General features: G+C 45.4%; 1 protein-coding gene across 4 annotated transcripts in view; it reads left to right on the forward strand.

The window, feature by feature from the left end:
• The window catches only part of MIA2 (MIA SH3 domain ER export factor 2), a 56822-nt gene that overhangs the window by 12294 nt on the left and 19132 nt on the right, over positions 1-25396 (forward strand). For all 4 annotated transcript variants that reach the window (XM_077268787.1, XM_077268795.1, XM_077268803.1 and 1 more), the window contains 16 exons: positions 846-980; positions 1073-1167; positions 10787-10918; positions 12795-12816; positions 13191-13279; positions 13377-13448; positions 13849-13959; positions 16167-16238; positions 16624-16728; positions 17315-17437; positions 17563-17686; positions 17767-17813; positions 18875-18965; positions 19046-19184; positions 19758-19859; positions 19933-19993. In XM_077268787.1, the coding sequence (XP_077124902.1) occupies positions 846-980; positions 1073-1167; positions 10787-10918; positions 12795-12816; positions 13191-13279; positions 13377-13448; positions 13849-13959; positions 16167-16238; positions 16624-16728; positions 17315-17437; positions 17563-17686; positions 17767-17813; positions 18875-18965; positions 19046-19184; positions 19758-19859; positions 19933-19993 (1520 nt within the window). The remainder of the gene's footprint in view (positions 1-845; positions 981-1072; positions 1168-10786; positions 10919-12794; positions 12817-13190; positions 13280-13376; positions 13449-13848; positions 13960-16166; positions 16239-16623; positions 16729-17314; positions 17438-17562; positions 17687-17766; positions 17814-18874; positions 18966-19045; positions 19185-19757; positions 19860-19932; positions 19994-25396) is intronic.

The following is a 25396-nucleotide window of genomic DNA, read 5'->3' on the forward strand; positions in this document are numbered from 1 at the left end:
CCCCCATAAAATTCGAACCACAGTACCCACATAAAGCACAACCCACAGTACCCCCATAAAGGTCCATTCACAGAACTAGTATAAAGGTCCACTCACAGTACCTCCATAAAGGTCCACCACGGTACACCTATAAAAGTCCACCCATAGTACCCCCATAAAGGTCCACTCACAGTAGTCCCATAAAGGTCCACCCACGGTACCCCTATAAGAGTCCACCCACAGTACCTCCATAAAGGTCCACCAACAGCACCCCCATAAACGTCCACCCTCGGTACCCCCATAAAGGTCTACCCGCAGTACCCCCATAAAGATCCACCCACAGTACCCCTAGAAATGCCCACCCACAGTACCACCCATAAAGGTCCACCTACAGTATCCCGCATAAAGGTCCATCCACAGTACCCCCATAATGTTCCACCCACAGTACCCCCATAAAGGTCCACCCACAGTACCCCCATAAAATTCCACCCACAGTACCCATGTAAAGCACCACCCACTGTACCCTCATAAAATATCATCCACAAGATCTCCACAAAGTGCCCATACATTGTAAACCACAGCCTCGTTGAAGTGGATGTCGCGGAGATTCAATACCACACACAACCTGTGGACGGGGGGGGGGGGGGGGGTGCGGTTTTTTGAAGAAGAAGGACCATGTTTATCTCATTCTGGACAACCCCCTTAAGGATGGTGACCCCAGATATAAGGGCAATGCTGGTTGTCATGTACCTTTACATGATGGGGTTATATTACCCAGTGACACCGCTGTTGAGTGTGGGCCGGGTCTCCTCATTATTTGAAAGTCTCTTGGTCATCAAACCTGATTAATTTATTTTGCTCTTTAGATACATTATCTTCACACTGTGATGCTGCGGGGGCACCAGGGACCGGTGGGGGCTGCACCAATAGTCCTTGGAAGAGACCACAGGGGGCAGAGGAGAGCCCAGGCCCATCATATGCATCCCTGCTGGCGTTTACAGGTGAGCTGCATTGTGCCAGACTGTAACAGAAGAGGAAATGTCGTGTAACCACAGCGCTGGATTTGTTACAATGTATCGTGTCTTTATCACAGCAGAGATGATGAGGAAGATCTCGTCAGGGTCCAGGGAGGTCCACTCCCGGTATCTGGTCCCGGTCAGGTCCCAGGTCACACGTACAGTCAGAGAGGTACAAGTATTGAAACCAATCCTGCCCTCTGTCCTGCATGCGCTGGCAATGCAATCTATTACTCTCTATTATCAGCCATTTCAGAAGTTGTAATCATGTGCACAAGCTGCGGCGCCCTACAACCTCCAGAGACATTTACTTCTGTAGAGATGTAGCAGAGCTGAATGACAGTGCAGCAGAGGAGCCACACTATGTATAGCAAAGAGGTGGTCCCGGGGGGCAGCATTGGTTGCCCCAAACGCCTCTGTGCAGCAACTGAGATGGAGATGCACTGAGCTCTCCCCCGACTTCACACCTCTCCTCTCACTTATCATTTTGAGAGGCGAGAGGCAGAGATCAGTACTTGGAGCTGTCCAACATTTTAATTTAAAAAAATGTAAAAAAAAAACAGCCAACATTATAATAACCAGTTATAACAAATATTTTCTATTCCTTACTCCGGTTATTGTTGAGGATAGGGTTAGGACTTTGCTTAGGGTTAGTCATAGTTCTAGGGCAAGGATCGGACATAGGCTATAGCTAGGGTTAGGGAAAGTACAAGGGTTGGGGGTAGTAATAAGGTTAGGGCTATAGTTAGGGATATTACAATAGTAAGGGATAGTACAGGGTGGGCCATTTATATGGATACACCTAAATAAAATGGGAATGGTTGGTGATATCAACTTCCTGTTTGTGGCACATTAGTATATGGGAGGGGGGAAACTTTTCAAAATGGGTGGTGACCATGGTGGCCATTTTGAAGTCGGTCATTTTGGATCCAACTTTATTTTTTCAAACTTATTGAGAATTTCACAAGAAAACCAATGGTGTGCTTGATTTTAATGTAACTTTATTCTTTCATGAGTCATTTCCAAGTTTATGACCACTTATAAAATGTGTTCAAAGTGCTGCCCATTGTGATGGATTGTCAATGCAACCCTCTTCTCCCACTCTTGACACACTGATAGCAACACCGCAGAAGAAATGCTAACACAGGCTTCCAGTATCCATTGTTTCAGATGCTGCCCATCTCGTATCTTCACAGCATAGACAATTGCCTTCAGATGACCCCAAAGATAAAAATCTAAGGGGGTCAAATCGGGAGACCTTGGTGGCCATTCAACTGGCCCACAACGACCAATACACTTTCCAGGAAACTGTTCATGTAGGAATGCTCGGACCTGACACCCAAGATGGTGCACACCACATTATGTTGGATCCAAAATGGCGGACTTCAAAATGGCCGCCATGGTCACCACCCATCTTGAAAAGTTTCCCCCCTCCCATATACTAATGTGCCACAAACAGGAAGTTGATATCATCAACCATTCCCATTTTATTTAGGTGGATCCATATAAATGACCCACCCTGTACTAGAGATGGGACAAGGTTTAGGGATAGTTCTAGGATTTAGGCAAGGGATAGGGTTAGGCCTAGGTTTAGGGATAGTACTAGGGTTAGGACAAGATTTAGGGATAGTACTATGGTTTGGGCTAGGGATAGGGTTAGGACTATGTTTAGGGATATTACTAGAGTTCGGACTAGGTTTAGGGATAGTACAAGGGATAGTGTTATTGATAGTAATAGGGTTAGCGTTAGAACTAGGGTAAGAGATAGTACTAGGGTTATCATTAGGACTAGGCTTAGGGCTAATACTAGGGTTAGGTTTAGAGCTAGGTGAATAAAATGGTAACATAAAAAAACTATAAAAATGTAAGTGGTTCAATACTGAACTGTTGTTGGGGACTCGGGGAGCGCTAATGTTTAGAGTGTAAAATCCTTGTTGACCCGGTTCTCACAATCCACACTACACCTGGGCCCATATAGGAAAGGGACGTGATTGTGCGGCGTTTACCTTTCCTCCTCTGCTGCCTCCCGCACACTGATCCCAGAAGATCTGGATGAACAGACTGTAAGTGAATATTGCACTTATGACAACGTCAGCTCTGCTACATCTGCGCTGTAGGTAGATAATACGTGAGAAGTGACAGGTGCTGGAACCGTCTGCAGAGACAGAATAGGGTCCCTGTCGGCTGTCATTAAACCACCTGTGTCACCCCCGGCATTGCGCAAGTGTCCAGGCATCACCTTACAGAAGTAGTGACCCTGCCACCCTGTGCAGGCAACATGTCCCCCATGTCCCCCATGTCCTAGAGGCTCCCGTTACCCCCTGGATCCTTATGTACATGTTATGGAGGATCCAGTAGCAGCGGAGGAGGAGAAGGTAGGTGCAGGTGGCATATTGCCCTAATATGACCGTGCAGACGACCGCTTATAATCAATTTCCATGGATGATTGGGTAATAGAAGAGTGCGACACCGCCGCTACCAGGAGGAAGAAAGTTCTCATCCCCCTCAGTCACATGCTCTGCTTATGGGGGGGTCATTTATGTTTTTTTATTGTAGGGTCACCCTTTTCATGCACACTATTAGGGCAATCATAACTAGAAGGGCTCACTCACATCATAGAAGCGAAATCACTGTAGAATGAAAAGTTTCAAAACTTTCTAAGTAACTTTCTGGAGTAAAACATTTGCCTTTAGACATTTTTTGATTTTTGTGCCAAATTTATTATTGGATTTCTTTATGACATGGTTTTCATTGTCCAGATGTTTACAGCTAATTCATCAATTGTGTCTTTTTTCAGTTTTAACACTTTTTCTAATTCTAACTCTGGTTAGTGCTAGGGTTAGAGCTAGGGTTAGGACTTTGATTAGGATTAGTTACTCCGGCTAGAGCTAGACTTCGGGCTGGTACTAGGGTTAGGACTAGAGTTAGGGCTAGAGTTAAGACTTTGATTGGAGTTAGTGCCAGGGCAAGGACAGGACTAGGGGTAGGGGAGGTAGAAGGGTTAGTGTTAGGACTAGAGTTAGAGCTAGTACTAGGATTAGTCTTAGGGTTAGGGTTAGAATTAGGGCTAATACTAGGGTTAGCGCTAGGACTAGAGTCAGGGCTAGTAATAGGGTTAGGGTGAGGACAACAGTTAGAGATAGTACTTGGGTTAGCATTAGAACTAGAGTTAGGGTTATTATTATTAGGGTAAGAGTTAGGACTAGTACTTGGGTTAGCATTAGGACTAGAGTTAGGGTTAGTACTAGGATTAGGGCTATCATTAGGGCTAGTACTAGGGTTAGAGTTAGGGATAGTACTAGGGTGAGAACAGGAGTTAGAGATAGTACTAGGGTTAGCGTTATTACTGGAGTTAGGGTTAGTACTAGGGTTAGGAATCGGGCTAGTACTAAGGTTAGAGTTAGGGCTAGTACTAAGGTTAGGGTTGGAGATACAGCTCGTACTAGGGTTATTGTTAGTACTGGAGTTAGGGTTAGTACTAGTATTAGGGTTACAGTTAGGGCAAGTACTAGGGTTAGGACAAGAGTTAGAGCTAGTGCTAGGGTTAGGACAAGAGTTAAAGTTAGTACTAGGGTTAGCATTATGGCTAGGCATAGCACTAGGGTTAGTACTACGGTTAGGTTAGGACTAGAGATAGTACTAAGGTTAGCGTTAGGACCAGAGATAGTACTAGGGTTAGCGTTAGGGCTAGGGTTAGCATTACAGCTAGTACTAGAGTTAGCGTTAGGACTAGAGATAGGGTTAGCATTAGGGCTAGTACTAGGGTTAGCGTTAGGGCTAGTACTAGAGATAGGGTTAGAGTTAGAGCTAGTACTAGAGTTAGCGTTAGGACTAGAGATAGGGTTAGCGTTAGGGCTAGTGCTAGGGATAGGGTTAGAGTTAGAGCTAGTACTAGAGTTAGCGTTAGGACTAGAGATAGGGTTAGCATTAGGGCTAGTGCTAGGGATAGGGTTAGAGTTAGAGCTAGTACTAGAGTTAGCGTTAGGACTAGAGATAGGGTTAGCATTAGGGCTAGTACTAGGGTTAGCATTAGGGCTAGTACTAGAGATAGGGTTAGAGTTAGAGCTAGTACTAGAGTTAGCGTTAGGACTAGAGATAGGGTTAGCGTTAGGGCTAGTGCTAGGGATAGGGTTAGAGTTAGAGCTAGTACTAGGGTTAGCGTTAGGACTAGAGATAGGGTTAGCGTTAGGGCTAGTACTAGGGATAGGGTTAGAGCTAGTACTAGAGTTAGCGTTAGGAATAGAAATAGGGTTAGTACTAGGCTTAGCGTTAGGGCTAGTACTAGGGTTCGGGAGAGGGTAATAAAATAGTTACATAAAAAACACAAATAGGTAAGCAGCACTAAATTGATTAAACATTGTGAAACTTTTTTGAGAAATTTAGTGCAATTTCCTACAGCGAAAATACAGACTAAGAAGAAAAATTACTTTAAAAATGCATTTGTTGATTTTGGTCCTTTGTGTTTCAATTCTTCATTTTTCCCGCCCCAAGATCTCTGCTTGCTGTTGGTAGATGGTAACAGTCTAGAGGCGCTATACAGACTTGATGCTTCCCACACTTAGGCGTTTGCTACAAATGCATCCAGTCTTGATAATGCAAAGATCAGCAGAGCAAATCTCTCTCCTGCCCTGAAAGTTTGTTACAATGTATCAGTGCAGGTGACGTGGAAATAGATGAGCTGCTGTTATAATAGAAGTCGGAGTAGTAACGATCCCAGCGTCTTCTGATTCCTCCGTGTCACAGGGGGCTCCAGGGAAACAAACGGCACCCCATATCTCAGCTTCCTGAGTGTTCTATAGGGGGATGAAGTCTATTTGCAGTAATTCGCTGAATTATAGGTTTAATCATTAATTGCTGCTTGTCATGGAGAGGAAAGCGCTTTTGTTCGGCAGCGGCAGAGATTGCTGTTGGCCGGAATAAGACACGGATGTGGGGAGATAAGGAATCGGGCACTAGTGGATAAATCCCACGGTGTTGCCTCTGATAAAGCATTGCTGAGCCTAAGGGCTCATACCCATTTGTGAAAAAAATGGACGAGTGCAATCCGATAAAAAAATCAGATTGCACCCGGACCAATGTTATTCAATGGGTGACATCTCATATGAGATTTTTTTTCTCAGCCGAAATCGGACTGCATGCTGCCTATTGCTGCGTATGTCGGACGAGACTCGCCAATGCAAGTCAATGGGTGCGAGAAAAAAAAGCACAGCACTCGGGCCATGCGAGTGCTGCCTATTTTTTATGCAACGGCGACCTTGGAAAAGCCACTAATTCATATGCGGCTACTGTAAAAATCACACTGACAGGTTAGAATAGAATAGATATATACACATAGAATGCACATGTATATATAGATGTCAGTGATACACACATATAATAATAATAACAATAATAATAATAATATATTTTTATTTATATAGCGCCAACATATTCCACAGCACTTTACAATTAAAAATATGTATATATATATATATATATATATATATATATATATATATATATATATATATATATATATACCATATATACTCGAGTATAAGCCGAGAATTTCAGCCCATTTTTTTAGGCTGAAATTGCCCCTCTCGGCTTATACTCAAGTCATTCCCAGGGGTCGGCGGGGGAGGGGGAGCAGCAGCTGTCTAATAATATTCACCTGCTCATGGCGCAGTCCCTGCACATCCCTGGTTCTCAGGGCGCTGACAGCTTCTTCCTGTAGTGAGAGGTCACATGGTACCTCTCATTACAGTAATGAATATGGACCTGACTCCACTCCCATAGGGGTGCAACCGCATATTCATTACTGTAATGAGCGGTACAATGAGACCGCTCAATACAGGAAGAAGCTGTCAGTGCCCGGAAAACCAGGGACCTGCAGGGAACCGTGCCCGGAGCAGGTGAGTATAACGGGGGCATATTCACCTGTCCCATGTTCCACCGTCGGCGCCGCTCCGTCTTCCGTGTCCTCTGCAGTGACGCTCAGCTCAGAGGGCGCAATGACGCGATTAGTGTGCCCAGCGGTGGAACGGGAAAGGTGAGTATAGCATGTGCCGGGGGCCAGAGCGACGAGAGGTGAGTATGTGATTGATTTTTTTTTTTATTGCAGCAACAGCATATGGGGCAAATATCTCTATGGAGCATCTTATGGGGCCATGTGCAGCGTTATATGGGGCAAATGTGTCTATGGAGCATCTTATGGGGCCATAATCACCATTTGTGCAGCATTATATGTGGCATATTTTAATATGGAGCATCTTATGGGGCCCATCATAAACTGTATGGAGCATTAGATGGGGTGTATTTTGTATGGAGAATCTTATGGGGTCCATAATGAACAGTATGGAGCATTATATGGGGCTCCTGATTCAATATGGATATTCAAAAACACTTAATCTACTGATGTCTCAATTAATTTTACTTTTATTGGTATCTATTTTTATTTTTGACATTTACCGGTAGCTGCTGCATTTTCCACCCTAGGCTTATACTCGAGTCATTAAGTTTTCCCAGTTTTTTGTGGCAAAATTAGGGGGGTCGGCTTATACTCGGGTCGACTTATACTCGAGTATATACGGTATGTATTGATATTACATAGATGGAGAGATAGATAGAAGAAAAGCCGGTAATTCATTTGCCGGGTTCTGTAAAATCACTGCAGGAGCCGACAGAATAGAAAAGATGGATTACATACAGTAAATACATATAGAATAGGTAGATATATAGATGTCAGAGACAAATACAATTAGTACGGTGTGTGTGCAAATTACTGGACATGTATTTAATTAATAATATATTATTTTGGGGAAAAAAAGTGCTCCAGCGCAATTTTCAAATCCAGCAGAGGGAAAGCCAGTGACTGGCGGCAGATGTTTATAGCCTGGGAAGGGGGTAATACCCATGGAGCTTCCCAGGTTATTAATATCACCTCATAGCTGTATATTTAGCCTTTACTGGCTATTAAAATAGGGGACCCCCCAAAAATGACGTGTGGCCCCCCTATGATTAATAACCAGCAAATGCTATGCAGACAGTTGCGGGCTGATATTAATAGCCTATATATATGTATATATTTATATGTATTCTATGTGTATATATCTATTCTAACTATTCTATTCTAACCTGTCACTGTGTGATTATACTGTACGCGGTAGGTCATTTGCTGGCTTTTAAGCTATCGATCTAATATATATATGTGTGTGTTTTGACGAATATTTCGCTTTAAAACGATGTAAATGACAGAGAACTGCTGTATGTAAAAGCTCATGTTAAAATCGCATTGCACACGGATGTCATACAGATGTTGTGTTTAAAAATTGCATTGTACTCAATGAGACCGTTTTTTTCTCTCATATGGGTATGAGCCCTAATTCTGTTTTTTTGGGAGGGAAATTGTATAAATAGCAATTCCCTAAAGAGCCATATTCCAGAAGGCTTTCCTGCTGCAGACTGACGCTGATCGCTTACTCCATAGGGGAATGACGACTTGAGCAGTCTATCAATATATTAATGTAGAAATAGCAAATTCTGCAGACACGCAGTAATATTACACATTAAATGGAATGCAACTGGCAAGAGGACTGGGGCTTACTGGTAACCAGTACGGCAGGCAGCAAATACTGAGCAGACCAGATTCTACGTTTTGTTTTTATCTTTTCTTCTGCCCCCATTGCCATATGCGATCTTGTTCTTGGCACGGCGAGTTGATGATTTTACTGATTCGCAAGGTTTTATTGCATTTTTTTTTTTTTGGGGGGGGGGGACTCAAACTGAAAAACTGCACTTCCAGATTTCTTTTTTCTTTTTTATCTTACTGTACAGGTTAAATAATTTAATATTTTGGCGGGGATACCAGATTTTATATTTTTTAATGTATTAATTTGGGGGAAAAAACTTCTAGACTTTTCTTTAATATTTTTTTTTTATTGCACCTTACTTTTTTAGTCCCTGCTTGCTCGGACTATGCATCGAAATACTGAGTAATCGAATATCTTGCAATTGACGACCTGACGATCTATGAGGTCACGGCACGGGAGGACCAATATGGCGATGACTGGGGGGATAGGGGAGGTTTCAGTACCACTAGACCAATAACCAGGGTGTCAAACATGTGATGTAAAAATGATCATTTACAGTCATTTATTGTTCATTTCCTTAATTCTGCCTGGATTACATTTAAGTTTTCCATTCACAAAGTGATAATTTACAGTCATTTATTGATTTTTTGCCTTATTGTATCTTTAGCCTTTGTCCCTGATGACAGTCCTGGCACTTTTTACATGGACTGGCCCTTTAATTTTTTCAAGCTGCCAGTCAATATGGCCGCCGCGGCCTCAGCCGCCCCGCCCCCTCCAGGGACACGTCCAGCTACGCTCCTTCCTATTCCTGTGACGCTCGGTTGGGCTAAACCAAATGAAGAGGAGGGGGAGATTTTCACGTAAACTCTGCAGATTCTCTCAGAAGATTATGTGGATACATCAGTGCCGGGCTGGTAGGAGTATACGGATGTAGGTACAACTCCCGGTTAGGCGGCTGGTGGTGTAACCAGTGGAGCGCACTCCGTCCCACTTCCTGTGTAGATGGTACCGTCCAGCCGGTGACTGAGGGCTGCGGATGCGGGTGCTGCGCGTTATATGAGCGGGGATGGCGGAGGCGGTGCGGCGGGTGAGTCCCCGACCACATCCACACCTGACCGAGGCTGACAGGCGGCCACAGAGGGGGTCGTGCCCCCCAGTAGTACGGCAATGACAGTACAGGCACCCCTTCTATACGGCGCCTGCGCACATTGCTTGTCCTGACTTAGTTACTATGTATCAGTCCACTCAGACTTGTAACAACCTGGATACAATAGTAACGAACCCCCAGCTGTTGTATTAGGAGGCTTGTGTTCATTCATTGACAGCAAGCAGAGGTCATACATGTTGTGTATTTTCATCTGTCTTTAAAGCAGAAAATAAAATCTGTCTGATGTTCTGTGTTTTTTTATGGTTTATATTTATAAATTTGTTAGAAAGTTGCAGAAGTTTTCGTCACAGCAATTAATGACCTACAGTCAGATAATCCAGACTATCCGATAATCGGGCATGCTGCAGGTCACATGATAGTGCTGTATTGATACGAGCGTGGTCGGGGTTTGCCAGATTTCTCATGGCAGCGATCTGGTTGATGAACACACACACACACACACACACACACACACACACACACACACACACACACACACACACACACACACACACACACTCACACACTCACTATCGTCCCTTCCCCCATTGTAACGTCCCTTCCATCACCCCTTACTGTAACATCCCCCCCACTGTAACGTCCCTTCACCCACTTCTCCCCCCACTGTAAGTCCCTTCCCCCCACTGTAACCTCCCTTCCCCCCACTGTAACTTCCCCTCTCCCCCACATGGTAACGTCCCCTCCCCCAGATGCTCTTGTGTAATGACTGCTTGTCACAGAGCTGCAGATCCGTCTTCTTTCTGATCTGCATCATTTCAGGATCTCTGCTGTCAGCTGATGACTCTTAATGTGCAGACAGCTGAGGGTTTGGTACAATTGTATCCAATCCAGATATACGCCTCTGGGCTCTAGAAATAAGACTGATACTTTTTCCCTGCACCGATACACTGTAACAAAGTGTTAGCATAGGAGAGATCGGCGCTGCAGAATGTGTTTAGCTTGTGGAGTTTTGCACACACTGACACTATAACGCCCACTCCTGACCACAGGCCACCTGTCCTTACACTTCTCACAGCGGAGGTTTTGTTACAGTCTGTTCTTTTTCCTCGCAGGTTGCGTCCCTGTTACCGGACGACCTCCAACCCGGCGTGGATTTCTTCGGCTGTCCCTGGGATGTGGTGATCTTCACTGCGATCTTCGGATTTGTCTCTGTCTTGGTGTTTACGTGCAGAACGCTGCGATGTGTAAGTCATGGCCCGGATTATACATTCCTCCTGGGGATAATCGGACCAGAGGGTGAAACATCCTGGGAATTACTGTATAATCCGGCAGCTTCAGGATCCCAGATATACGGCACATGCTTCATCATCTGGGGATCTAACGGTTCTAAAAAAAATCCTCCGTAAAGGGGTATTACCATCATGGGGATTGGGCATCACCTAAAGGGTTTGTCCCCTCATCAAAAGTTGTCCTCCTCCATGTGACGACATGCGGGGGGGTCCGGCCGCTCCATTCATTATCAATGGCCCTGCAGGAGATGGCCGAGTCTCACAGAGGGATAAAGTGATGACCCACAATTGTGACGCGACATTTCATCACGTGGGATCCAGGGGGGTCCCTGAGGTCGTCCCCCCATCAATATTTAAGTCCCTTCAATAAATTATTTCTTCTATTGATTGGCGAAACCCTTTAGGCTATGTGCACACGTTGCGGATTTGGCCACTGTGGATTCGCAAAAGTTTTCCATGCATTTGTACAGTACCATGTAAACCAAATCCGCTGTGCACATGCTGCGGAAAATACAGCGCGGAAACGCTGTGGTTTGTTTTCTGCAGCATGTCAATTCTTTGTGTGGATTCCTCAGCAATTTACACCTGTTCCATAATAGGAATCCGCAGGTGTAAAACCGCAAGTGGAATCCGCACAAAAACTGCGGTAAATCCGCGCATGAATCCACAACGTGTGCACATACCCTTAATCATCACTGGGGGTCCGACCTCTGGGGACATCATTGATCCTGAGAATTAAGGACTTAGCACTGTGTCCGTCCTCCTGCAATGTTCAACCAAATTTGGCCAATAGCATTTGGTTGCATTGGGTATCCAGATAAGGGATGAAATACTACAGCCCCCTTCATTCTAAGGATTGGTAGGAGTCGCAGAGATTCGACCATCATTAAAGGGTTGTTCATCTGATTGATCTTTGGGAGGCCACCACTCCTTGGCCTCTCGGCTTTATGCTTGTCAGGGGACAGTGCACTCCTGAAGGTTGACAGCTCAGACTGCCTGCCCCGTTACTGTGCCCACCTGCCCCGTGCTGTTCCTCCATGCACCGTGCTGTGCCCCCTGCCCCGTGCTTTGCCCCCATTCCCCGTACTGTACCCTCATGCCCCATACTGTGCCCCCATGCCCCGTGCTGTGACCACATTCCCCGAGCTGTGCCCCCTACCCCGTACTGTGCCCCGTGCGGTGCGCCCCGTACTGTGCCCCCATGCCCCGTACTGTGCCCCATGCTTTGCCCCCATGCCCCGTGCGATGCCCTCATGCCCCGTACTGTGCCCCCCTGCCCCGTGCTTTGCCCCCATGCCCCGTACTGTGCCCCTGCTGCTAGCGGAGGAGCTTAGGCTCTGCAGCATCGGAGGAGCACACGGCACAGCTGCTGATGCATGTAACCATCTGACCTACGTCAGTGCAGCGATTGCAGACGTGTGCTCGATGCCCAGGACACTGGCCACAGCTGATCAAATGCAGCAGTGGCCAGCACCTAGACAACAAGCTGTACAGCTATGGAATGATTAGTCCCTCCATTTTGGAGAAGAGGTAAATGACAAATCTGCTTGTTTTTTCCCAACACCTTGCACTGAGCGCCGTCTTCCCTAGTGGATTTGCACTTGCGTGACTGAGTTTTGGGATCTACAAAACACGACTGCTTTCCAAAAACGGCCTCACACTTCATCCTCTATTGTATCGCAGCTCCATTCAAGTCAAAATAGGGCTGAGCTGCAGTGCCACACGCCTACTGTGGTTCAGGGAGGCGCTAGAGAGCCATGCTTTCCTAACCTCATACGTAATATGGATGATTGCTGATTTGTGACTGTTTCTCTCTTATATTTTTTTATAGATTAAGAGCAGATTTTATGCCGGTAAGTGTCTGGACCAACCAAGGCCGCCCCGGTAATTATTCCCTTATTTAAACTTTTAAAGATTAACTGTGATGCAGACCTTTCTAAAAAGTCCTTAAAGGGGTTGTCAGCTGCTTCTTCTTCTGCGGGAGGAGCAGAGGACGTGCTGGGCAGCCATTGATGCCATGTCAGCAGCGCCTCATTTGTCCTGATGCAGCAGTCCGAGGGGTCTGTCCACTTCTCTTAGGGGAGACGCGTCCATCTGTCACCTGTCCCCCCTATTACCATAGAGATGGGTGCACAATGCCAGGCAGGTGGCAGAGCGGAGAGACCCCGGTTCATCTTCCCGCTCGCTCATTTTCCTGCTGTCCATCACTTCATCTTCTCATCTGCAGGTCGAGAATATAGACTCGGGAATCAAGTCGCAGAAGCTTTAAGCAGTAAAAGGGAAGTCCTGGAGAAACTCTGCATTGTACAGAAGCAGGTATGGTGGTCTCTTCGGGTGGGTGCCGGCTCAGGGGGCAGGAGATGGGGGCAACATTCTGCTGATAAAGTCACTTTTTTTAACCTGCTTCTCAAAGTATGAAGAGGTCCAACGGACATTACAAGAGTCGGGTCACCAGAAATTAGTGAGCGGGATCTCCGAGCAGAAGGTTAGTGGAGAGAAGTGCAATAGATGGATTGGGGTGATCTCATGGGAGGCATCCTCAATTACATGTGTATCATCTATTCTGTGGACAAAGCAGACATGGTAATTATGGGATGACCCCTGTAAACTCAGCAGTGTGTGACCAGAGCTACAAGAGGAGCTGGTATCAGTCACATGAGGAGGTGACCAGTGGTTTCTCATCTGTCATTCATTATGTTGGCTGATAACATAGAATAGTAGATTGCACACCATCATTTCCTTTTGAGTTGTATATTTGCATAGACCACAGGGTGTGCAGTTATGCATGTATCATAATAGCTAGGTCACCCCCCACCTGGAGAAGAAAATATTCCTCCTGCTAGTCTTTTATTACCTTACACTTAACCATTTAATGCTTATTTTAGACTCTGCAGAAATCTCTACAGGCGTCTAACAAGGAACTGGAAGAGAACCTGGCCAAACTGGAGCGGGAGCTGGAGGAGGAAAAGCAGCGGGGCTCCGAACTGGACAGTATGGTAAAGTATGGGAGGAGAAGCAATGGGGGTCAGAGCTGGACAGTACTGTAATATATATGGGAGAAGAAGCAGCGGGGGTCCGGGCTGGACAGTACTGTAATATATGGGAGAGGAAGCAATGGGGGTCCTTGCTGTACAATACAGTAATATATATAGAAGGAGAAGCAGCAAGGGTCCAGGTTGGACAGTACAATAATATATGGGAGAAGAAGCAGCGGGGGTCCGGGCTGTACAATACTGTGATATATGTGGGAGAAGAAGCAGCGGGGGTCCGGGCTGGACAATACTGTAATATATATGGGAGAAGAAGCAGCGGGGTCAGGGCTGGACAGTACTGTAATATATGTGGGAGAAGAAGCAGCAGGGGTCCGGGCTGGATAATACTGTAATATATATTGGAGAAGATGCAGCGAGGCTCCGTGCTGGACAATACTGTAATATATATTGGAGAAGATGCAGCGAGGCTCCGTGCTGGACAATACTGTAATATATATTGGAGAAGATGCAGCGAGGCTCCGTGCTGGACAATACTGTAATATATATTGGAGAAGATGCAGCGAGGCTCCGTGCTGGACAATACTGTAATATATATTGGAGAAGATGCAGCGAGGCTCCGTGCTGGACAATACTGTAATATATATTGGAGAAGATGCAGCGAGGCTCCGTGCTGGACAATACTGTAATATATATTGGAGAAGATGCAGCGAGGCTCCGTGCTGGACAATACTGTAATATATATTGGAGAAGATGCAGCGAGGCTCCGTGCTGGACAATACTGTAATATATGGGAGAATAAGCAGTGGGGGTCCAGTCTGGACAGTATGGTAATGTATGGGAGGAGAAGCCGTGGGGGTCTGGCCTGGACAATACTGTAATATATATGGGAGAAGAAGCAGCGGGGGTCCGGGCTGGACAATACTGTAATATATATGGGAGAAGAAGCAGCGGGGGTCTGGGCTGGACAATACTGTAATATATGTAGGAGAAGAAGCAGCAGGGGTCTGGGCTGGACAATACTGTAATATATGTGGGAGAAGAAGCAGCGGGGGTCCGGGCTTGACAATACTGTAATATATGTGGGAGAAGAAGCAGCAGGGGTCTGGGCTGGACAATACTGTAATATATGTGGGAGAAGAAGCAGCGGGGGTCCGGGCTTGACAATACTGTAATATATTTGGGAGAAGAAGCAGCGGGGGTCCGGGCTGGACAATACTGTAATATATATGGGAGAAGAAGCAGCGGGGGTCCGGGCTGGACAATACTGTAATATATGTGGGAGAAAAAGCAGCGGGGGTCCGGGCTGGACAATACTGTAATATATGTGGGAGAAGAAGCAGCGGGGGTCCGGGCTTGACAATACTGTAATATATTTGGGAGAAGAAGCAGCGGGGGTCCGGGCTGGACAATACTGTAATATATCTGGGAGAAGAAGCAGCAGGGGTCCAGGCTGGTCAATACTGTAATATATGTGGGAGAAGAAGCAGCAGGGGTCCAGGCTGGTCAATACTGTAATATATATGGGAGAAGAAGCAGCAGGGGTCCAGGCTGGTCAATACTGTAATATATATGGGAGAAGAAGCAGCAGGGGTCCAGGCTGGCCAATACTGTAATATATATGGGAGAAGAAGCAGCAGGGGTCCAGGCTGGTCAATACTGTAATATATATATGGGAGAAGAAGCAGCAGGGGTCCAGGCTGGCCAATACTGTAATATATCTGGGAGAAGAAGCAGCGAGGGTCCGGGCTGGACAATAGTGTAATATGTATGGGAGAAGAAGCAGTGAGGGTTCGGGCTGGACAATACTGTAATATATATGGGAGACGAAGCAACTGGGGGTCCTGGCTTGACAATACAGTAATATATATAGAACGAGAAGCAGCAGGGGTCCTGGTTGGACAATACAATAATATATGGGAGAAGAAGAAGCGAGGGTCCGGACTGGACAACACTGTAATATATATGGGAGAAGCAGTAAGGGTCCGGGCTGGACAATATAGTAATACATGGGAGGAGAAGCAGCAGGGGGCCGGGCTGGACCGTATGGTTGCATATAGGAGGAGAAGTAGCAAGGGTCTGGACTGGGCACTACTGTAATATACAGTATGTGGAACGAGAAACAATGGGGCCAGGGGATATGTCTGATGGGGAGGATATGGGTCTCGGCATTGGTAGGATGCTAGTTGCTATTACTGTAAATGTCTCTACAGCTTGAAGATCTAAATAAGAAAATAAAATCTCTGGAGGAAAATTTTAAGAAGGAAACATCTCAGAAGGATGAGGTAAGTGATTTCAGCATGGGCGGGTGAGTCTGGGAGAGCAGTTCTTGGGTCTCACTTATGTAAGGAGTTGCCTTATTTAGAGAGATAACTCTATGAACAGCAGTAAATATGGCCTCTGTGCTCAGGCAGCCTCCCACTCACATGGCCTCTGTGCTCAGGCAGCCTCCCACTCACATGGCCTCTGTGCTCAGGCAGCCTCCCACTCACATGGCCTCTGTGCTTAGGCAGCCTCCCACTCACTCACATGACCTCTGCGCTCAGGCGGCCTCCACACTCACATGACCTCCTCACTCAGGCGACCTCTGCGCTCAGGCGGCCTCTGCGCTCTTGTGACCTGCGTACTCACATGACCTCCGCACTCACGTGACCTCCTCTTATTCCGCAGACTCGCACGACCCAGAAAGTATTTGAAGTTAACACCGGACGCCTGGAGTCATCGCTTCAGGACGCAGCGGAGGAGAAGTCTCACCTGCAGGAGAGCATCAAGCAGGTCGGTCCCTTTCCAAATGATACAATGTCATCTTATTTACGATGCAAAAGAAACAATAAAGAAAATTTCAAATGGAAGCAAAAAATCAGTTCTACAAACCTCTGGGATTTTCTAAAATAGTAAAAATAAAAAAAAATAAAAAAACAACCTAGATTTAGTTTCTTTGTAATTGTTTTGACCCCAAGAATAAAGTTCTCATTTCCAGGTTACCATACAGTGAACTTAATAAAAGCAAGAGATGAAAAACAAAATTTCTGTGGTTGATTTTTCTTTTTTTTTTCATTCTACGCCGTACTTTTATTTTTTTCTATTTTTCAACACAAAATAACAAAACAAATAATTCTTCATGCAAAATACTAGCCACCATATGACAGCATCTATGGACATACATAAAGGGGAAATGAAAAGGGTACAAATAAATAATGGCTATGGCACCCTGGGGCTAAGGCTAAAGAGGTCATTCGTCTGTACCTTGTGACCTGACAACCCCTTTAATAGCAAACGCCTTATTAAAGAGACCTGTCCCCCTTCCGTTATAGTAAATACTTGTGTTCCCTGTGACATTATGATTCTTTTTGCTTTGCAGCTTTCTAAGGAGGCCGAGGGCTGGGAGGAAAGATTCAGCGAGCTGTCCGAGAATTCTAGAATCCTCAGCTCGTCAGTGGGAGTCATGCAGGAAGATCTGAGCAGCAAGCAGAGCCAGGTGAAGGTGAGCAGAGAATGCGGTGATGAACGCGGGGACTAAGGCGGTGATGAGCGCGGGGATGAACGCAGTAACAGTGATCACCTGCCCCACACCCGCTGACCATATAACAAATGCTTATTATTTTTTAGTCATTAATTGAAAATTTGCTGTCGCTGAAAGACTGGAGCTCAGAGGTGGACGAAGTCAATGATGAGGAAGACGACGACATTCTCTCCAGTATTAAGTGGGATTTTGAAAACGGCGAACCCCTGGGTAATGTCCTGCAAGTAATCACTGCCGTCTACTCATATAGCTTGGAAAATATTTTCATTACTTTTTAATTTTATTTTCAGGGGATCCCCAGAAACAAAGAATTAAGAAGCTGATTTATGCTGCCATGGTAGGTGGTCTACGTGGTCATCTTGTATCTGTATATAGGGAGCTGCCCCTAGTGGTGGCTGCAGACATAATCTTATCATGTATCTGTATACAGGGAGCTCCCCCTAGTGGTAGCTGCAGACAGAACCTTATCATGTATCTCTTTATACAGGAAGCTCCCCCTAGTGGTGGCTGCAGACAGGATTTTATCATGTATCTCTGTATACAGGGAGCTCCCCCTAGTGGTGGCTGCAGACAGGATCTTATCATGTATCTCTGTATACAGGGAGCTCCCCCTAGTGGTGGCTGCAGACAGGATCTTCTCATGTATCTCTGCATACAGGGAGCTCCCCCTAGTGGTGGCTGCAGACAGGATCTTATCATGTATCTCTGTATAATGGGAGCTCTCCTAGTGGTGGCTGCAGACAGGATCTTATCATGTATCTCTGTATACAGGGAGCTCCCCTAGTGGTGACTGCAGACAGGATCGTATCCTCTTTATACGCGGAGCTCTCCTTAGTGGTGGCTGCAGACAGAATCTTATCATGTATCTCTGTATAATGGGAGCTCTCCTAGTGGTGGCTGCAGACAGGATCTTATCATGTATCTCTGTATACAGGGAGCTCCCCTAGTGGTGACTGCAGACAGGATCGTATCCTCTTTATACGCGGAGCTCTCCTTAGTGGTGGCTGCAGACAGAATCTTATCATGTATCTCTGTATACAGGGAGCTCCCCCTAGTGGTGGCTGCAGACAGGATCTTATCATGTATCTCTGTATACAGGGAGCTCCCTCTAGTGGTGACTGCAGACAGGATCTTATCCTGTATCTCTTTATACAGGGAGCTCCCCCTAGTGGTGTCTGCAGACAGGATCTTATCATGTATCTCTGCATACAGGGGGCATCTCCCCCTAGTGGTGGCTACAGACAGAATATTATCTTGTATCTTTGTATACGCGGAGCTCCCCTAGTGGTGGATGCAGACAGAATATTATCATGTATCTCTGTATACGCTTAGCTCTCTCTAGTGGTGGCTGCAGACGGAATCTTAGTTTTTATGTTAATTTTCATCTTTGTTTTGTAGCTAAATGCGTCTTTGAAAAGTGTGGAATCAGAGAAGAAGCATTTGTGTGATAATCTTTCCGATGAAATGAAGGCGAAAGAACAGCTTGCAGGTAGAGTGATACTTTACATATTTTATCACTGGATCCTTGGACTCCTTTTATTATAGATAATTCTCTCTTTGTATGTGCAGAGTGTATCACGAATCTGCAGAACAGCAGCCAGTCGCTCTCACATGAGAAAGGAGAATTGGAGGAAGAGTTGGAGAAACTAAAGCAGAAAATGAGTGTCATGATGGAGGTGTACCAGGAGAACGAGCAGAAGCTGCATCGGTAGGATATTGGCTTTTTATGGCTTTGCAGTTAGTAGCAATTTTAATATACAGAATCAAACCGCTCACATACCGTCCTCGCTCGCATACATCATAGAATCATAGAATGATAGAGTTGGAAGGGACCTCCTGGGTCATCTTGTCCAAGCCCCTGCTGCCTACCGTCCTCGCTCGCATGCCGGCATCGCTCACATGCTGGTTCTCCGAACATGTCTCCTTCCACTTGGAGTATTCAGGGCAATGATGTGTGTAAAATAGCTCTCCTCCAGGTAAAAAATAAACCTTTTTACATTTTTCTTCTTTGTGGGTCCATCATTAACCCCCATAAAAAGAAGAAAGCCCACGACCTTCCCTGTCTAATGTTCTTCTAGATTGTGAGCTGTGATGCTGAAGCTCGGGGAGAAGCAGTCTGTTCTCAGGTAGCGGCTGCGCCCCACACATCAGCTGAGCTCAGACTCTGGCTGTGCTTCTACAAACAGGGCAGCGAGGTGGTAAAAACACAAAAAATGCATCCAGCACGGTATAATTCACTAATCCAGTAGTTTACATATGTATATAATTCATAATTTTCTAGGAAACTTACTGTTCAGGAGAAGGAGCGGGTCCAGAAGGAGGCAAAACTGTCTAAAGCAGACGAAAAGATGAACATGGCGACCAGTGAACTTGTCACTGTCAAGTAAGAGAAGTCCTGAAGTCAGTCCCCGAGCTCTCTGCTATTTCTACTTGTTCACAAAATTCCTCTCCTCTAGGACAAGAGTCTCCGAACTGGAAGAAGAAATGGATAAAACAGTCTCCTCCTATCAACACCAGGTTAGTGCAGTCACTGTGTACATACATTACATTACTGATCCTCAGTTACATACTGTATTATACTCCAGAGCTACGCTCACTATTCTGCTGGTGCAGTCATTGTGTACATACATTACATTACTGATCCTGAGTTACATCCTGTATTATACCCCAGAGCTGCACTCACTATTCTGCTGGTGCAGTCACTGTGTACATACATTACATTACTGATCCTCAGTTACATACTGTATTATACTCCAGAGCTACGCTCACTATTCTGCTGGTGCAGTCATTGTGTACATACATTACATTACTGATCCTGAGTTACATCCTGTATTATACCCCAGAGCTGCACTCACTATTCTGCTGGTGCAGTCACTGTGTACATACATTACATTACTGATCCTCAGTTACATACTGTATTATACTCCAGAGCTACGCTCACTATTCTGCTGGTGCAGTCATTGTGTACATACATTACATTACTGATTCTGAGTTACATCCTGTATTATACCCCAGAGCTGCACTCACTATTCTGCTGGTGCAGTTACTGTGCACATTCATTACATTACTGATCCTGAGTTACATGCTGTATTATACCCCAGAGCTGCACTCACTATTCTGCTTGTGCAGTTACTGTGCACATTCATTACATTACTGATCCTGAGTTACATGCTGTATTATACCCCAGAGCTGCACTCACTATTCTGCTGGTGCAGTTACTGTGCACATTCATTACATTACTGATCCTGAGTTACATGCTGTATTATACCCCAGAGCTGCACTCACTATTCTGATGGTGCAGTCACTGTGTACATACATTACATTACTGATCCTGAGTTACATCCTGTATTATACCCCAGAGCTGCACTCACTATTCTGCTGGTGCAGTCACTGTGCACATTCATTACATTACTGATCCTGAGTTACATGCTGTATTATACCCCAGAGCTGCACTCACTATTCTGATGGTGCAGTCACTGTGTACATACATTACTGATCCTGAGTTACATCCTGTATTATACCCCAGAGCTGTACTCACTATTCTGCTGGTGCAGTCACTGTGCACATTCATTACATTACTGATCCTGAGTTACATGCTGTATTATACCCCAGAGCTGCACTCACTATTCTGATGGTGCAGTCACTGTGTACATACATTACGTTACTGATCATGTGTTGCATCCTGTAGATCTTTTATTATAAAAATGAAAAACATAACAATAATAATAACAGAAACAAAACAGAAATATCAGCCAGAGAAATAATCAGTATAATGAACACTGGTCCAGCCGCTCATTCTCTCCTCAAACATATTATACATATATACAGAATAATAACTAATATTAAATACTTACACCTTTTTGTCTGGTCACCAATTAAAATAATAACTAACAAATAAACTAAACAATAGCAAACAAAAACTATATACATAAACTATTTTTTTTTTTACATTTTAAATAGAATAACCACAAACTATACAAATATATACAATACTAAGCTAACTACCACCCCACACTCAAGCCCACCATTCCCAACCCCCCACTGACCTGAGAGCTGGTCCTGCGTCTCATGCCTCAGTCCATGTCCATTGTCCTTAGGCCAGATCAGGCAGTGCCAGTTTTCCACCAAACACCCCGGTGTTCTATAGTCCCACAAGATAAACCCACCTCCCCCCTTTTCCCACCACCCAACCTAACACCTACACACAAATCTATATCCCTATATACAATATATACAGCAGCACACACTACAATAACCACAAATCATGAAGCCCAAGTTCAGCGCCTGCGGCCCTATATTACTGTATACCGATCAATCAAAACAAAAATCAACAGTGTCAGCAGCAGCCCACCACCAGGAAAGGAGATGACCAGACTAGGGCACACTAAAAGAAAAGCCCCTCCAGAGGAGAGCGGCCCTCCGTGTGCCCAGTCTCCCATACTCCAGAGAGCGCACCTTCACCAGTATGATCCTAAACACATCGTCCACTGGGAGGATTGTCCATTGCATCGATACTAAGCACCGTGTGTTCCATGGGCAATACCTAACCACTGTGCTAACTAGCAATAAGGTGCAGAGGTCTCGACCACCAAGGTCTCCGAATGCTCCAAAGGCCCATTCCGCATAAGGCTACTTTCACACTTGCGTTTTCAGGCGTACGTCGCAATGCGTCATTTTCGAGAAAAAACGCATCCTGCAAAGTTGCTCGCAGGATGCGTTTTTTCTCCATAGACTTGCATTAGCGACGGATTGCCACACGTCGCATCCATCGTCCGACGGATGCGTCGTGTTTTGGCAGACCGTCGGCACAAAAAAACGTTCCATGTAACGTTTTTTTGTGCGTCGCGTCCGCCATTTTCGACCGCGCATGTGCGGCCGAAACTCCGCCCCTCCGGACTGCAGAATGGGCAGCGGATGCGTTGTAAAACTGCATCCGCTGCCCACGTCTTGCAGTTATTTCTCAGGTTCCGTCAGTACGTCGGCCCGACGCATTGAGCCGGGCCCGTACCGACGAAAGTGTGAAAGTAGCCTAAGAGAGACCGGCCAGCCGAGACCAGCCCACCCTGTTGTACATCTGTATTAAAGGGACACCGAAGCAGGAAGTGATTCATGCTTTCCAGCACGGTACCACAATTCTCCCGAGGACAGTTCCTGTCCTCAGAGCTCCTACAATTCAGATTGTCCCTCACACACAGTTTCCCATGGAAGCAGCGCTAAGCCAAGTCCCAAAACTTCGAGGGGATCCTGATAGAATTCAAAAGATGCAAACCCACCCCAAGATCCCGAGCAGAGTCCTGATCTCACATGTTCCCAGACCCCACCGGCGAATTACCTTCAGAACCAAGGTAGGGTAAGCCGGAAGATCTCCATGGTGTGCGAAGATCCTTCACTTGCCCTCCTGTCTCCCATTCCTGGAAGAAAGGCTGAAACCAATCCCCTACAGGAGAATACCCACAGGAGCCCTCTCCAGAGGTTTGCAATACTGATCTTAATGAAGGTGTCCACAAGGAATACCACAGGGTTGATCATCCTCCTAGTCTCCTCATACGGTAAGTAATCTCCCTCTTGACCAGGTTCAGTCTATTCCCCCATAACAGTTGGAAAAACAAACTGTATACCCGAATTCAGAGATACTCCGGCAAGATGCACACACTGCCTAGATAAATCAGTAAAGGGAGCAGGTAAGTTTTGATCAGGTTTACCCTTTTCCTTAGAGTCAAAGACCAACACTTCAATTGGTTCACCTTCTGAGTGGCGATCTCTAGCCTACTGTCCCAATTTTGTTTGGGGTAATCCCCCTGGCCAAATTCGATGCCAAGGTCTTTTGCAGAGACTTTGGTCCCTGGAACGGTGTCCGGGAGATCAAAACCAGTATCTTCTCCTCCCAGCCAGAGACACTCACACTTATCCCAGTTGATCTTGGACCTGGATGCCTCCGAGTAACGATCTACCTCTGACATCAGCCACCCTGCCTCCTTGTGAGAGGAAAACAAAAACAGTGACATAATCTGCATATGCCACCACCCACAGAGTGGCTTCCGGTGCTGCTTGTTCCATCCCGATCCCAGCCAATGGTCCACGCTCCACCCTCCTATGAAGTGGGTCAATCCCAAACACGTACAGCAGTGGGCTCAAGGAACAACCCTGACGAACACCAGACCCAACCTCAAAAGACATGCCAATCCAACCGTTCACAAGCAGGAAACTTTCTGCCACACTGTACAAGGTCTTAAGCTAATCAACCAACCCCCGCAGCAGGCCATATCTCAGAAGGACAGACCAGAGGTACAGTTATATGAAAAAATTTGGGCACCCCTATTAATCTTAAGCTTACTGTTTTATAAAAATTGTTTTTTTTGCAACAGTTATTTCAGTTTCATATATCTAATAACTGTTGGACACAGTAATGTTTCTGCCTTGAAATGAGGTTTATTGTACTAATAGAAAATGTTCAATCTGCATTCAAACAAAATTTGACAGGTGCATAAGTATGGGCACCTCACCAGAAAAGTGACATTAATATTTAGTAGATCCTCCTTTTGCAAAAATAACAGCCTCTAGTCGCTTCCTGTAGCTTTTAATGAGTTCCTGGATCCTGGATGAAGGTATTTTTGACCATTCCTCTGTACAAAACAATTCCAGTTCAGTTAAGTTTGATGGTCGCCGAGCATGGACAGCCCTCTTCAAATGATCCCACAGATGTTCAATGATATTCAGGTCTGGGGACTGGGATGGCCATTCCAGAACAGTGGAATTGTTCCTCTGCATGAATGCCTGAGTAGATTTGGAGCGGTGTTTTGGATCATTGTCTTGCTGAAAGATCCATCCCCTGCATAACTTCAACTTTGTCACTGATTCATGAACATTATTGTCAAGAATCTGCTGATACTGAGAGGAATCCATGCATTTCTCAACTTTAACAAGATTTCCGGTGCCGGTATTAGCCACACAGCCCCAAAGCATGATGAAACCTCCACCAAATTTTACTGTGGGTAGCAAGTGTTTTTCTTGGAATGCTGTGTGTTTTTGCCGCCATGCATAACGCCTTTTTGTATGACCAAACAACTCAATCTTGGTTTCATCAGTCCACAGGACCTTCTTCCAAAAAGAAATTGGCTTCTCCAAATGTGCTTTTGCATACCTCAGCCGACTCTGTTGGTGGCGTGCTTGCAGAAACGGCTTCTTTCACATCACTCTCCCATACAGCTTCTCCTTGTGCAAAGTGCGTTGTATAGTTGACCGATGCACAGTGACAACATCTGCAGCAAGTTGATGCTGCAGCTCTCTGGAGGTGGTCTGAGGATTGTCCTTGACTGATCTCACCATTCTTTTTCTCTGCCTTTCTGATGTTTTTCTTGGCCTGCCACTTCTGGCCTTAACAAGAACTGTACCTGTGTTCTTCCATTTCCTTACTATGTTCCTCACAGTGGAAATTGACAGGTTAAATCTCTGAGACAGCTTTTTGTATCCTTCCCCTGAATAACTATGTTGAATAATCTTTGTTTTCAGATCATTTGACAGTTGTTTTGAGGAGCCCATGATGCCACTATTCAGAGGAGATTTAAACAGGAGAACAACTTGCAAGTGGCCACTTTAAGTAGCTTTTCTCATGATTGCATACACCTGGCTATGAAGTTCAAAGCTCAATGAGGTTACAAAACCAAAAAAAATGCTTTAGTAAGTCAGTAAAAAGTAGGTAGGAGTATTTAAAACAAGAAAATAAGGGTGCCCATACTAATGCACCTGTCAAATTTTGTTTGAATGCAGATTGCACATTTTCTGTTAGTACAATAAACCTCATTTCAAGGCAGAAACATTACTGTGTCCAACAGTTATTAGATATATGAAACTGAAATAGCTGTTGCAAAAAAAACTATTTTTATAAAACATTAAGCTTAAGATTAATAGGGGTGCCCAAAC

The sequence above is a fragment of the Ranitomeya variabilis genome, chromosome 1 (genome assembly GCF_051348905.1).
Source record: "Ranitomeya variabilis isolate aRanVar5 chromosome 1, aRanVar5.hap1, whole genome shotgun sequence".
NCBI classification, from domain to species: Eukaryota; Metazoa; Chordata; class Amphibia; order Anura; family Dendrobatidae; genus Ranitomeya; species Ranitomeya variabilis.